A 15,644-nucleotide genomic window follows, 5' to 3' on the forward strand; every position below is an offset into this window, starting at 1 on the left:
CAGTCCAATTTACTTTGAGAATCAGTCTTACCAAGCTTTGTGTAGATATTAAACCAGGTGTAGGGAAACCCATTCTAAGAGTACCTGTACCATATTGACTCCTTTAGATGGAGGGTCTTCCCTTCAGGTGAATGAAACAATTTGGTGGCAGCAAGAGCAAAAGGGTAGAATAATCTTGATACTGAAAGGATTTTTGGAAAGTGTCTCCAATCTCTTCAGTATGATGGTTCTGTCTTAAGCTGACTGATATGAAAAGAGCAGTAGGCATCAGTTACACTGGGCACCATGATACTGAAGTAGTTAAATGTGGTTTGTGAACTATAACTGCTCTGCAGCTTTTGAGTCACAACTTCTGCCATGGATCTTTTGTAATTTTCCACATGATGGTGTGTGAGGTTATTTCATCTCTGCTAACTTCACTAGACCTGAGTTTCTGTGGTAGGGTGAGTGGTGCCATACGGATGGATTAACTTTACTTGGCACCCAAGGGTAGTTTCATTTGCAGGGCCATTTTTGTTCAGTTGCAACAGTTCAAGTATATTGAGCTGCTCAGTATACTTTTTGTTGTGCACTGGTACCTGGTTCATCTGTATACAAACCAAGTGGACTGCAGGCTGCAGTTACCCTTTTCCTGAAGTGCACCATCCTTCTTTTGGGGGATAGGGAGGGATGCCTTCACATGGTAGCATTTTTTATACTTGGCTTATTTATACAAGTGCACCCCACCCCCCTCCTTATCCACCATATAACTGTTCCACATTGAGCACACCATACAGTATATTTAAGCATTTTATACATATGGTGCTTAAGTTGACCAAGAAGCCACAGTTACATTTTATCAGGTGTAACAACAAAATTATTTTCTAAAAAAAAAAAAGCGTACTCTGGGAGCGTCCCTTTGTGCTGATGCTGCAGCCCACCATCCTTGAAAAGTGGTGGGGAGTTGAGGGACGTTTGTGCATCCGGGCAGGTGCTCCATCCAGATACATCAGTGCTGCATCAAGAAGGTGTCCCTCTCATCGCTTCAGCTCAAGATCCGTCCCCCCTGTGTAACTTCATGTTGCATTGCCCTCCCCTCACACACACACACACACACACACACACACACACACACACACACTTGATAAATGTGGATATGGAGACAGGACAACACGAGCATTGCTCAATTCCTGTATACTACAAATAGGTAAATGCAAATAGGTAAATACACACACACACACACATACACACACACACACACACACACACACACACATACACACACACACACACACACACACACACACACAATGAACCAAAAATTGAACATTCTTTGAGCAGTTCATAAAACACCTTAATAGCATCCCTCCTCCACCATAAAGTGCAACACTTCACAAATACTTACATAAACAAGTAGCCACCACAGCCATCCAAAACCTTGAGCCATATAGCATCCTTCATGAATCGCCACCAGATATCTGCCCCTCAGAAACAACCCATCTCACTGGGACTTGAATGCACCTAACCAGGCTTTGATGTAGCCATCAATCCGTCCATGCTACAGTACCAGCTCAAAATACATTTCAAACAATCCACAGTGGCCCCACCATAATGCTGGCCCATCCACATTGCCACCACAACACAGCTGTTCATTGGATGCAGCTCACTATAGCAACATAGACCATTTTTCAATATAACCATAGCAAAAGATCTTTAGGAGTGCCTAGGTGAAGTTGCTGGTTTCCTGCAGTCCACTGGTCTCATATCCAGATGAGCCTAGGATTGCAACTACTGCATACTAATAAGTGTTACCAGGAATGTAGAGCAGGAGTATAGCATACTGTATAAAGAAATAAAGTAACTTTTGACAAAAATATGTATCGTGTAGATTTGGTATGAGTTCTTTGATGACTCAGTATGTGATGCTGATGATGAGAGTCACTTATTCAAGCTGATGGGTGATGAGAGCCTTTTCCTGCAGGGGGCCTAAGGCTTCATCTGTATAATACATGACTTAATATCTTGTTGTGACATGTACAAAACCTAGTGACTGGTCTAATCTAAAGCTGCTGTTGATATTGTGAAATTCTATTCTGTGGAGTGTTGTGTGCTGTTTCCTTAACATTTTTGCTGAATCACTTCGCATCTGCGCCAACTCTACTCTGCATCTTGCAAAACTATATATATATATACACTATATGCATATTGTCGGTGCTCGGTTTAACGAACTAATTCAGCCAACCCCCATTCTGTTATCTCAAATTTTCCGCTAAATCAAGTTCCATAACTAAGGCTCAATGTAATTTTCTGGTATAATGAACTATTTTCTGCTTAATCCTTGAAGCCAACCCAAGCCTGGCAGACTATGCTAACTTTCAGTGCTACACACAGCAGCCTGAACTCACAATTAATACCCCAGAAATGCATTACACCCATACCCCGTTATCCACCGCATCGATAACTGGTCCTTTGTAAGACCGAACACAAGAAATAGGGGAACATTCCCTCAATCTGAACAGTTTGAATGTCCATCACCTTGATAGTCTGACACCCTGCCTCTTCAGTCTGACACCCCACCTCTTCCAAGATTTTAAATGAGGCACTTCCAGTTCTCCCATCCTCCTTCCATCCCCTGTCTTCTCCCTCCCCCCCTTATCCCTCCTCCATCCCCCACCACACTCAGCACTGCCAGGCATATCTCCCTCCCTGTCCCCCTGCCCTCCCCCACCCCTGGTTGTCTCCCTCTCCATCCCCCCATCCCCCCCCATCCCCACTTGTCTCCCATGTATCTGTGTCTGTGTCTGTGTCTGTGTCTGTGTGTGAGAGTGAGGTTGGTGTGTGAATGAGTGAGTGAGAGTGGTGAGTGAATGAGTGAGTGTGGTGAGTGAATGAGTGAGTGAGAGTGGTGAGTGAGTTAGTGAGTGTGGTGAGTGAGTGAGTGAGAGTGAGTGGGTGAATGAGACTGGAAGGGGGATAGTAGGCTGTTTAGCTTTCTTGTCTCCTTCTCTGCCCCCCCCCCCACCCATCCCCACTCCCACTTGTCTCCCTCCCCCACCCCTGCTTGTCTCTCTCCCCATTCCTCCACCCTCCCCCACCCCTGCTTGTCTTCCTCCCCATCCCTCCACCCCCCCCACCCCTGCTTGGCTCCCTCCCCATCCCTCCACCCTCCCCCACCACTGCTTGGCTCCCTCCCCATCCCTCCACCCTCCCCCACCCCTGCTTGTCTCCCTCCCCATCCCTCCACCCTCCCTCACCCCTGCTTGGCTCCCTCCCCATCCCTCCACCCTCCCCCACCCCTGCTTGGCTCCCTCCCCATCCCTCCACCCTCCCTCACCCCTGCTTGGCTCCCTTCCCATCCCTCCACCCTCCCTCACCCCTGCTTGGCTCCCTCCCCATCCCTCTGCCCTCCCCCACCTCTGCTGCTTGTCTCCCTCCCCACCCCCTCCCCCCCACCCCCATTTGGCACATTGCCAGCTGCCTGCCTGGCTGTTTAGTTGTCCTGAAGCATCTTAGCACCACACGTCCCACCTCCCTGCCCTCCTGCATGTGATGTTTGATGTGCCCTTTTTTAGCAGTAGTATTGTTTTTGAGGTGTTTCTTTATCAGTCTTTACTGATTGAGTATGGTAAGGTATATGAGAGTTTGGGTTTGGGTCTGGAATGCATCTCTGGCATTTCTGCGGAATCGTATGGGGAAAATTGCTTCGATATCCAAAATACTCGCTGACCGAACACTGCCATTGATACACAACACTGCCAGATATCAGGGTGTGGGTGTATTAAGTATGGAATTTCCTTAATGGAATTATGCTTGATTTAATGGAAATTTTCCTATAAATAGGTCAAAAATTCCTGAAAAAAATAATTCCATTATCCCGGGCTTCTGCTACATTGGAGTTCATTAAATCGAGCATCTACTGTATATATATATATATATATATATATATATATATATATATATATACTGTATATGATATTCATATATACATATATACCCGGGTATATATGTATATATGAATCTCTCTCCATCTCTCACTCTTCTACTGTATCTTTGCATATTTCTGACTTGGGCAAAAGTCTCTTCCCATATGTCAGTACTATGGCCACTGAGCCTGGACTGAACCAACATGGATACATTGTTTCCCATATAAAATATACTGTATTGTTTCTCATCTTAAATGTCAGGACCAACTGCCTAGCCCCAGGCTCCTATGCTCCTCATGGGGCAATGTAGGATTGGATGATGGATGGATGGATGGTTTCAAAATTACAGTAGAAAGATAGTTGAAAATGTACATTGGAGTAACGATCAGTACAGAATTTGAGAATTTTGCTAGGATGTAGAAGCTTTCTCATAGGTTAAAGCTTAACTCTGACTAATCATCTATTTATATGCTCTAGTGTTCTTCAGCTTTAATGCAGAACTGTAGTGTAGTATAGTATAAATAGGATCCCAGTATTAACTTGTAAACAGTAAATATTTTCCTTAGCTTTAGTAAGATTTCAGTGACATTTACTCACCATTTATGTCATGTTTTAACCCCTTAGGGTCAGGGTGCTTCTTTCAGTTTGATAAAAATTTCTGGCTGTAGTAGAATTAACCACTTAGGTATCTCAGCCTTCCTTAAAGTATTAATTACCTTGTCAGTACAATGATCAGATTTTAATTTTATTCTTCTGCTACCTGCACCGTGTGACTTTGTTCAGTGTAGGGGGGATGTCTTGCTATGGAGCTAATGGAGGTTATACATAATAACTCCAGTTTGAAAAACTTTGCCTAAGCCGAATTGAAGCTCCTGAAAGTAGCAAAACTAAAATTTAAAAGATATGACTGAAGTGATATATGTTTTGAAGCAGAGGTGCATCTCTTAACCTCTTCAGTCTGTTGAGTTACTGTATATTGTTTCTCAGCTTATTCTTTATACCTTGAGATTATTTAGCTCTGAAGAGGCTTTTCACACTTCTTCTCCTTTCGGCAAGAGGCTTTTCACACTGAAAGGGCTAAATTCAACTTTCATTAACGTGCTCAGTTTGAGATGTTCCTAAGTTAGTAATATCACCTGGAAGTGGAAAAATAAACTAAAGAGATGTGATACTAGATTCAGAGGATTACCAGGAAAATTATCATCTAGTAGCCAGAGTAAAATAAACCATTTGATGTGTCCACAAGGGGTTAAGTATTGAAGTTGGTATCCTGTGTCGTCCAGCACTGCGCTTGTGTTATGTGTCACTCCCTCTCACGCTCACCTTAAGACCGTATTCTAGGTGGCATAGGAGGCTTTGTGGCACCTCTTCTTAGCAGTTTATTTTTCATTTACAGCATAGCATTCTCTTGTATGTTACAGCATACCCTCATTTTATGATGGGTGTGTTTTTGACAATTAAATAATGATTGATTGTGTAAAAAATTTGCAGTGTGGTGATCATATGTGTGAGAAAATGATCTTATAACTAGAAGTCATACCTTGTGATGACAATATAAGCAAAAAAAAAAAAAAAAGAAAGAAAAAAAGAAAAAGAAAAGAAAGAAAGAAAGACAAAGAAAAAAGCAAGAAAGCTAAAATGCTACAATCATATAAGTGAACTATCGTATGACCATTGATCGTAAAATGAGGGTTTCTGAAATTATGTTACTTTAAAATCTACATAGCTTGCATCAGTAACCTACATTAAGTTACTGAAGTGTATTGTGTAGAATCTGTTGCTAAGGAAGAGGCTTGACAAAATCTTCAAAACCACTTATATTATAACCCTTAAACTTAGTCCACTGACTTACTAAATCCTGATAAACTGTTCATACTTTAAATAACATACAATCTCTCTTATGCATCCTTACTCTACATACAGTACTTTTAGTTATTAATTTTTCTGTGACTATAGCTTATTATAAGGCTTATATATTTACACAAAAAATATAATTTATAAATAGATCTAAAAAAAAAAAAAGATTTACTCCAAAAAATTAAGACCTACTCAGAAAGACCTACTCAGTGATAATAATAACTGTAGTAGTCATAATACTGAAAATAAATTTCTTTCCAACTAACTAATTTTTTCTATAATGCAAGAATGGTAATCATGGTAATCATTATATTCACGGTACCCCCTCCCAGTATAATTTGACTATATGTATTAATTGTTGATCTGTTAGGGTGTATAAATTTCTAATTTGGTATATTTTCTTCTCTCCCTTGTGTGTTTGGATGTATGTTTGCTCGTGTGTGTGTATTTGTGTGTGTACATGTTTTTTTATGGATACATCTTTGTGTTTATCATGTGTTTGTGTGTGATTAATCACTTGTCACTGGTCTACTTCATGTGTGGGTGTGGGTGTACGTGTCTATCCGTCTGTGTTCATTTGTGTATGTGTTTGTGTACTTGTTTATCTGTCTGCTTATATCCATTCGTATGTGTGTGTATGGATGTATGTTTGGCAGCTATGACAAGCATGCAGCAATGCACAGTGCTGAGGCAGCTGAGACAACTTTCAAGGATGTTATAATCTTCGTGGAGGAATACCTGTGCAATGTAGTGGACAAGATGTGGAGCTTCTCTGATCCTGAGCAGAACAAACTTACTTTTGAGGTGAGTTAGGGAAGTGTATCTCCAGCAGTATCATTCCATTTTTCATAGCATGGTGGCATTTCTCCATTTGCATGTTCTGCTGCATCTATCAAACAATACCACTGGTTCTGACTATGGCAGGGAACCTCCAAGTGCTGATACTGTTCACCCTGGGTGGAGCAGCTGTGGCATCATACCCAGGAGCCACATCTTATATTTCCCTACATCTTGCAGTGGGAAGGACCCCAGTCTGACCCTGATGATGTGCTGTCTACCACAAGGGGGCACCAGATCCCTACATAGTGTATTTACTATACTGTACCTACAGGATGGCCTCACAGGAGCAGTTACTGACTTGTGGTTGATGTATCAGCTTGGTGAGACAGACCAAGATTTAGCATCAACTGCAACAACTTTTATATCCTTCTTGTGCTCCAGAATTCTGCTCTTCCCATCCTTGTTTTTTTTAAACTACCTGATTGTGGATAATATAGGTCATGTATGCATTGTTAACCATTTACTGTGCTGGATGATAACCATATAACCAACAAATGGATGCCTGGTGGTCTAGTAGTTTAAGGCACTCCAATGATTTTGGGCCCATAAGGCTTCAAGTCTAAGGAATACTGTAGTTGGATTTGTTGTTCATGTAATACAGTTGGTGGTAGGTGGTGGTGACCATCATCCATTCAGTTGATGTAGTGCTGCCTGCTTTTTCTGTCACTTTTAACATTATTTGCTGTATCTGCCTTCCTCTCTTCTTATTTCTCCCATCTTTCCTGTCACTCTTTAGTACTCTTCTTTCATTTTCAGGTGGCTTTACATTGTTTGACAAGCCATATGGTTTCCTGTAAGCCAGGAAACCATTTACAGTATTGGGTGGTAACCTTATAACCAACATCTACCTTTTCCTTACATGTCAACAAGTGGGTTGGCGGAGGGCTAGTGCCTCTCCCTAAAACAGCTAGCTCAAAGACAAACGGCCATGCCTTTTGGGATTCTAGTATCTGACTAAAGATAGATAGGTAGATAATACAGCTCAGGTAAATGACTAATCCCTTTGTCCGTCTCAACTCATTTGCATTGGTCCAGGCCCCAGTGCTTTGTAAGTGGCAAAACATGCTTGGTTGATGGTTGAATATCTATGTTTTTCTTACTATAGTGCATTCGTTCTAACCTGAAAAAGATCCCTAACACTTTTCAACTCAGGTGATAGTCAAGTGGAGTCTAATTGAAGTGTTAAATTGATTGGTAGCCAAGGAGACTTATCTCATCCTCATATTAAAGGCCCATTGTATTCAAACTTTGCATTCAATGTGAGGGATTGGCCTAGTTCTGCCATTAAAAAAAAAAAAAAATTGACTATAATGCTCTCTCTCTCTCTTTCTCCTGTACTAGGTTGTGAAGCTGGCTAGGTACCTGATCTACTTTGGCTTCTACAGCTTCAGTGACCTTCTCCGGCTCACCAAGACGCTCCTCTCCATCCTTGACTACTCCTTTGACACCGACTCCAAGTTTTTCACTAACAGTGTGCCCCAAGGAGGACTTGCAGGTGAGAGTCTTGGCAGGTTGTGTGGTGATGGTGTGAGGGTTTGAATTAAATTAAGTATTGTATGTGGCATAGGAGGCTTCATGGCACCTCTCCCTTCATTATTTATTTACCATATTACACCTGAACAATTCTTTTTTGCCACTTACATCATTTTAATACTGATTATGGGGGTGCTTACCATCCACCCACTTGATGTAGTGCTTCTCTCGGGTAACTGCCCTTTCATCTCTTCCTTCTTTCTTTCCTTCCTCTTCTGTGTTTCTTTCCTTCATGCTTTCCTCTTCCTTCTGCCTATGGGTGACTCTACACTGCATGACAAGTCAAATGGTTTCCAGTACACCAGGAAACCATTTACTACGCTGGGTGGTAATCATATAACCAAATTATGGTGCATGGTGGCATAATGGGTAATTAAGATGTAAACCAGATTGAGCCTATGCAGGTTTATATCCTAGGGGTGATTAGGGTTTATTGCTCACATAATGCTACTCAGATGAGTGAGGCTGGTCTTATCTTTAATGCCAAGACCACCTTGCCTAGCCCCGGGTTGCTGTGCTTCTCATGGGGCAACACAAGATTGGATGATGATGATGATGACATACTTTGCATCAGTAACATATATTTGGATATTGAGGTACATTGTGTAGAGTAAATCACTTAGGTGTTACAAAACATTCAAAACAACTTAGAATAAATCCCTCAGTCATATAAGTAATGGATGTAATCTTGACTCTCACTCGTTGGGTAAGGGAGCTCCCTAACACCCCTTCCTAAGCAGTTTATTTTACCTAATGCTCCTTACTATTCCGCTATTCTTTTCTGTGTCATTTAAATTATTCTGATACCACCATTTTTAGTATAAATGCATACAAATTGATATTAATCAGCCATATCCATAAATAAATCACTAATTAAGAGGTGCCAAGGAGCTTCTTTAACTATCAAGAATACAATCCCTTGTCTGCTTAGGAGGCATTCTAGTGCCTCTTCTTTGGTGATTATATTTTGAACATAAGAGAGAGTGAACAGCAAATTAGAAGAGCAGTAGAAATGAAATAATTGAGGAATGTATGGGGATTACATAGAATGGATGGGATGAGAAACATTGGGATTTGTGAAAGATGTGGAGTAAGGATGTCTCTTGGCAACAGCGTACAGTACCCTCGCGTCCAACACGCTAATATTGTCATGCCTGGGTCCTGTGTTGGACCAAAAACGTGTTGGACAAACAACAGAGCTTTAGGGGAAAAATGAATTATGTCAGCAACCCCAGGAAAAGTCACCCCAAATACATACCATATACCTATATATATATTGGTCATTTCATTCATTCATTCATTGCCAGACACCATGTATCCCAAACAGGGTGGCCAAGGGCTTAGAGTTAATTGTTTTACAGGCAGGGGCACTAATCCTCCACCAACCCCACTTAACACGTAGGGATGCCAACGGCATCTGGTGTTCCCAGGCGGTCACCCATCCAAGTACTAACCAGACCCAACGTTGCTTAATATATTGGTACTGCTGTAATTATAATAAATGGTACTGTACTATGAATGATAACTAACCTTTTAGGATCTACAGGAACACCCTCTGCCTCTTCCTCCGTACATACTGTACATACTGAGGTACCACTCCAATTTGGTGATTGCTGAGTCAGTAGGCCTGCACCTGGAGTCAAGTGGCCCGCCTCTGTAAGCCTTCACTGCCGCCAGGATCTTGTCTTGGTTTTTTTATTATGGTCCTCACGCTGGCTTCATTCACGTCATAGGCCTTGGCGATGTCCACATTCCTTTCCCCTTTCTTCTTCCTCTCGATGATTTCTAGCTTGGTGGCCTGAGGGAGGTGCCGCCGCTTCTTGGGGTTCTCAGAAGGCTTCCTAGGCATCGTGAGCAGGGTAAAATGCAGTAGCAAGGGCAGAATATGTAGCGAGAAAAAAGCATTGTCCAATGCGAATTATGGGACTGAGTGGCGCTGTGGTGGGAAAAATTTAAACAAAACATCACGTGAGAGCAGAAACGTTTTTAATTGGGCGACATCACGATCACATCATGATAGCAGGCAGGGGAGGCTCCTTGATCGGAAGTTTTGATTGGCTGTCAGCGTCACGGGAATGTCCAGTATGACCATGTTGGACCGGGGGTGATCGTGCTAGAGGCGAACTCTGCGGATTTCGCCCACTTCTCGGAGCTCCGTCCGTGTTATGCTAACGCACCGGTGTTACAGTAATTAAATCGTATTAAATTGTACTAATTATTTGCTCTCTGTGGTAGACGTGAATCATGCTGGACAAACGCATGTTGGACGTGAGGGTACTGTACAAGTTGGTACGATCAAGTGAGAGAATGGATGTAGACAGCGTTGTGAAAAGGATACATGTATATGTGTGTTTGAAGGTGGGAGGAGACATTGTAGGTCAAGGAGGTGGAGGGATGTAGTAAATGAGTTCATGAGAAAGCAAGATACCATGAGACAGGTGAATTGCCAGAGGATCAAGTTGGTTGGATGAAATATGGAGAAGCACTTGACAAGGTTTGACACTGGTTCAGTACCTCCTCCCCTTTTTTTTTCTCTCTCTTTCTCTCTCTCCAGACAGTCAAGACAGTGACTCTTGTCTGGCATGTGTATGTGGAGTGCATCTGCAAAGCAAAATATGAAATTATATGAACTTAGGCTTATAAGATTGAGCTAGGATTATTGGGGCTTAACTGATGTGTGAATGGTTTATGTGACCTATTTCACTGGGCTGGCTGTTGGTAGTACTGTCACTTTCATACAGTCTCTTTCCCTGTGTCTTACTCTGTCTTTATGTGGGAAAATGGTTCATGATGATGATAATGGTATATACAGAAACAAACTGTTAAGGAAGATTTGCTGTGGAGCCTTCTAACCTGACAAGAATACAGCCTATAGGTGAAAAAAAGTAAAAGAGAAAGGTGGAGTTGCTGGTAAGTAGGTTGTAATAGAGATCATCATCAGTAATGGAATTGTAGTTGAGGAAAAAACCTAAAGAATAAGTAATGGAATGGTAAGGATGGATATGCTGTCAAAGTTTGTACAGTAGTGGAAAAGGTTGCCAGTTGATTGTAGTTTTAGTAGAGAGATGTACTGATGAATACCAAAATGGAGAAAAGTAAATTGGTAAGGATGGATATTCATTAAGATGGTTATGGTAGAGAAGATTATCAAATTACCTAGTTGTATTTGTAGAAGTGCTGATCATGATTTATTGAAAAAGGAAATAGTATTGCAGTTGTGTTGGGCAAGAGTAATATTGTTGTGGTACTGTTTAGAAATGTAATGTCGTAATAGAGAACAGTTTGTAACAGAATACAACTATGAACAAGATTAAAGAAAAAAGTAAAGGCAACACATGTACAGATAGGGCTGTTGAACTCACATATTATTATTCAGTGTTGGGCCATGATTCACAGATTTACAATCATTTCCTTCTCGTAACTCAGATATTTATTTGCAGAGAGAACAAGAGACATGAAAAGATTTTGCTCTCCTTCCATTGTCTTTCCTATAAAAAATAAATAGTAATATTGCTTTTGTACAGTATTAATTGTTTTTTCAGATGGAACCAGAGACAGGGGAAGATTTTACACTCTCCTTGTCCATTCTGTCATTCATTAGTGTGTAGCCAAATGCCTTAATCTCAGAAGGGTTGGTTACAAATGAATCACCTCCATGTCAGTCTGTCCTCAGCCATCACCAACTTACATCCCATCCCTCATATTCCTGTGTACCAGATGATTTTTCCTGTGTACAGTACAGATTTCCCTCTTCATTCTGACTTGCCGCAAGTGCTTGGGATAGATTAAAAGCATCTACTTGCCCGAGTGCCAGGGGGTTAACTCATCCTCTTGATGCCCACAGTGGGGGCGGAGGGACGTTGGTTACAAGATTGTGACAACGTGAGTTAACTTTTACCTGGTCGTGGTGTAGTGGTATGCTGCCTGGCTCTCACCTGAGAGTCCCTGGTTCGATTCCCAGCATATTGGTAATTTGCCAGATGATTTTTCCTGTGTACAGTACAGGTTTCCCTCTTTATGTCCATGTTGTTCCGCCTCTAATGATATAACTATCCATTTTTGCACTGAAAGCATGGATATTCTTTGCACAAACCACATTTTCATTCAAATTAGTATCCTGTTTGGAAAGCTATATTTTCTTACATCACCTTAGCAAGTTGATATCTTTAATTTAATACTGTGTTCTCTCATTCTTCCCTCATCCCTTATGATATAATCTCTGTCAGCCCTGTCAGAGTCCTCAGTACCATGCATACAATTATACAGTACATCATTATCATATCTCCTTTTTCTCTTCTTTACTGTAATGTAATCAATTTCAACCTTTCCAGTCTCTTTTCATACTGCAGATCCCTTAAGATTGGTATAATTTTTCTGGCTTCTCTTTGTATCTAATGTAATTTAATGTTATTTAATGTTTCTTTAAGTGGTTAGACCACACCATGGCAACATTTTCATCTTGGTCGAACTATTGTCATTATCAGTTTACCAAGTACAGTATGTCCTTTCTCAAATGATTGAATGCCGTTCTTATGTTCATCAATAAGAGTATATGCTCCACTAGTTGTTATTTCTATATGCTTCTATAGTGATAATTCCTGCTGTATTATTGCACTTAAATCTTTCTCCAAGGTAGTTTTGTTGATACAGTGCCTAGTTTCCTTATGCTCCTTTATTTCATCTTTTTCCCAGTATATAAACTCAGGTTAAATTAGCATGCGATCACACTTACTTAGGGGACAACACTACTTTAATACTGTATTTTGGATATCATGGGATCTTCTGTGAAAACAAGATCTAACCTCAGTGGTTCATCGTCACCTCCTGTTCTTGCATTTTCCTTAATATTTTGGATCAGTGGCTGGGGAATGGCTGGGAGAAGGAGGGAGGTGAGAAGACAGGAAGAAATCAGTAGGATAGAAGTTGTGGAAGCAATGAAGAAAGTCAAAATGGGGAAAGCCCCAGGAATTGATGGAGCGTGTGGTGAAATGCTGAAGCATGGGGGAGAGATAGTAGTAGAATGGATGTGGAAGATGTGCAGATTGGCCTGGGAGGAAGGTAGAGTTCCAGAGGATTGGAAGTCAGGTATAATTATCCCCTTGTACAAAGGAAAAGGGGAAAAAGAAGTGTGTCATAATCATAGGGGCATTTGTCTTCTTAGTATAATAGGATAAGTGTATGGTAGGATCCTTATTGACAGAGTTAGAGAAAGAACAGAGGAATTAGTTGGAGAAGAACAAGGAGGCTTTAGGAAAGGAAGAGGTTGTGTAGATCAGATATTCATTCTTAGATCTTTAGTGGAAAAGTTTCTAGAGAAGGGAAAGAAGTTGTATGCGGCTTTCATGGATTTGGAGAAAGCATATGACAGGGTGGATAGACAAGGATTGTGGAAAGTGTTAAGAATATATGGAGTAGATGGGAAGTTGTTGAATGCTGTGAAGAGTATGTATGATGGTGCTAAGGCTGCAGTGCATGTGGATGGTGAACTAAATGAATTTTTCTCTTTGGAGGTTGGGTTGAAACAGGGATGTATCATGTCTCCATGGTTGTTCAGTCTGTTCATGGATGGGGTAATAAAAGAGGTACAAGGTAGGGTAGTGGATGTTGGAGTGGCCCTGGTGAGAGGATAGTGTTTGGAAACTCCCTGTACTGTTGTTTGCAGATGATACTGTGTTGTTGAGTGAAGACGAAGGGGAGCTGCAAGGCTTGGTGGATGAGTTTGGGAGAGTGTGTAAGAAACGGAATCTAAAGGTGAATGTAGGGAAGAGTAAAGTGATGGTCTTTGAGAGAGGTGAAGTCAGTGAATGTACAGCGAGGTTGGATGGTGAGGAAATGGAAAATGTGAATGCGTTTAAGTACTTGGGTAGTGTGATGAGTAAGGATGGAGGTTTGGAGGGTGAAGTGCTTGAAAGGGTACAGCAGGGAAGAAAGGTTTCTGGTTCTTTGAAAGCAGTGATAAGAAACAGGGAGGTGAGCATGGAAGTGAAAAAGTTACTACATGACAGTATTGTGGTACCAACTCTAACGTATGGAAGTGAAGCTTGGACATTGTTGGAAGGACAGAAGTCAAGAGTGAGAGCAGTGGAAATGAGTTATTTAAGAGGAGCCTGTGGAGTCACATGGAGAGACAGGGTGACGAATGAGGATATAAAGGAGCGTTGTGGTGTGGATGTAGATGTGATAGGAAGTGTTATGAGGAACACACTGAGGTGGTTTGGCCACGTGGAGAGGATGGAGGGTGAAAGACTAATGAAGAGAGTGTATGTTAGTGAGGTGGAGGGGGGAAGAGGGAGGGGGAGGCCGAGGATGAGATGGAGGGATGGTGTGGAGAGGTATATGAGAGAGGGGGGTGTGAGTTAGGAGCAGGGCAGTGAAATGGCATGGGACAGGATGACGTGGAGGCGATTTGTTTGTGGCCACCCCAAACGGGATTGAGGCGTCTGGCAATAGATAGATAGATAGATAGTAAGTTATCTGTTGCCAGTTCGTGTACTTTATAACCACATGTACTGTATTTGCTATTATTACCGACATCACATTCCTCCCAGTTAACCCCTGTACAATTAAAATATCCAGTTAATTCCAATCTGTTTCTTCTTTTTGCCAGTTTTTCCAGGTATATCAACATATCTCTGGTCATTACTTCTTATTCTTCATCATTCCATGCTCTTGTTCAAGATGGCATATAAGCTACTCCTGTATCTATCTTATTACCTTTCTCATGATGATTTCTGTTGTTATATATTCTGCAGTTTTATATTTGGTACCTATTTCTACACGTCACCCTCAGATTGTTGTTTGTCACCATTAAAACTCCCCCTCCCCAGCTCTTCCTTGTCTATCTCTTCTTCGTATATTGTATCCACTCCGGTCAATCACCTCAACTGTCATATCCTTGTCTAACTTTGTTTCATTTAAATTGCTTCTGGTTTTTCAGTGTTAATGTGATGATCTAACTCTGACTTATTATTATTATTATTTTTTTTAATTAATCCATCTATATTAATAAACATTTTTTTATTGTACTGTTTTCCTTGTCTATTACTTTACCATGTGAAACATGTTTTACTTTGTGGTTTTTTATTTATTTTTTACTTTCTTTTTATCTTCTCTTTTGTATGACATTTCACCATTTTCATATTAAGTACTCTTCAGAAAAACCTTGCATCTTCATCTGTTCTCACTGTTTTTTTCCATTCCATCTGATATTAAATTTTTTACCTTCTTTCTTTTCTTCTGATTCAAGTCCCTCCTCACTACTGTCCCACTGTATCCATCATTCTTCTTCAACCACTATGTAGATTTCAACACTTCCTCTGCCACCCATTCTGACTTGAACTGGAGTTTGATTGGCCTTGTCCCACCCTTTTGGTACTGTCCCAGCCTCCACACACCCTCAATCTTTTCCTTTCATCCATTACTTTCAGTATCTAATTCCTTAACCCGTGGATTGCGCAGTTACCTTTTTTTGTCCTCCCCCCTTGGTGTGCAAAAAATGAAGGGAATTTTTTT

At 41.2% G+C, this 15,644-nt stretch overlaps 1 protein-coding gene across 1 annotated transcript in view; it reads left to right on the forward strand.

Annotated features, from left to right (window-relative positions):
• The window catches only part of Itpr (Inositol 1,4,5,-trisphosphate receptor), a 365,063-nt gene that overhangs the window by 175,954 nt on the left and 173,465 nt on the right, over positions 1–15,644 (forward strand). Inside the window, exons 19-20 of the mRNA XM_080270492.1 lie at positions 6,416–6,563; positions 7,941–8,094. Coding sequence (XP_080126618.1) covers positions 6,416–6,563; positions 7,941–8,094 — 302 coding nt within the window. The remainder of the gene's footprint in view (positions 1–6,415; positions 6,564–7,940; positions 8,095–15,644) is intronic.

Source organism: Coenobita brevimanus, chromosome 41 (genome assembly GCF_032717465.1).
Source record: "Coenobita brevimanus isolate Jiangsu-jjx chromosome 41, ASM3271746v2, whole genome shotgun sequence".
NCBI classification, from domain to species: Eukaryota; Metazoa; Arthropoda; class Malacostraca; order Decapoda; family Coenobitidae; genus Coenobita; species Coenobita brevimanus.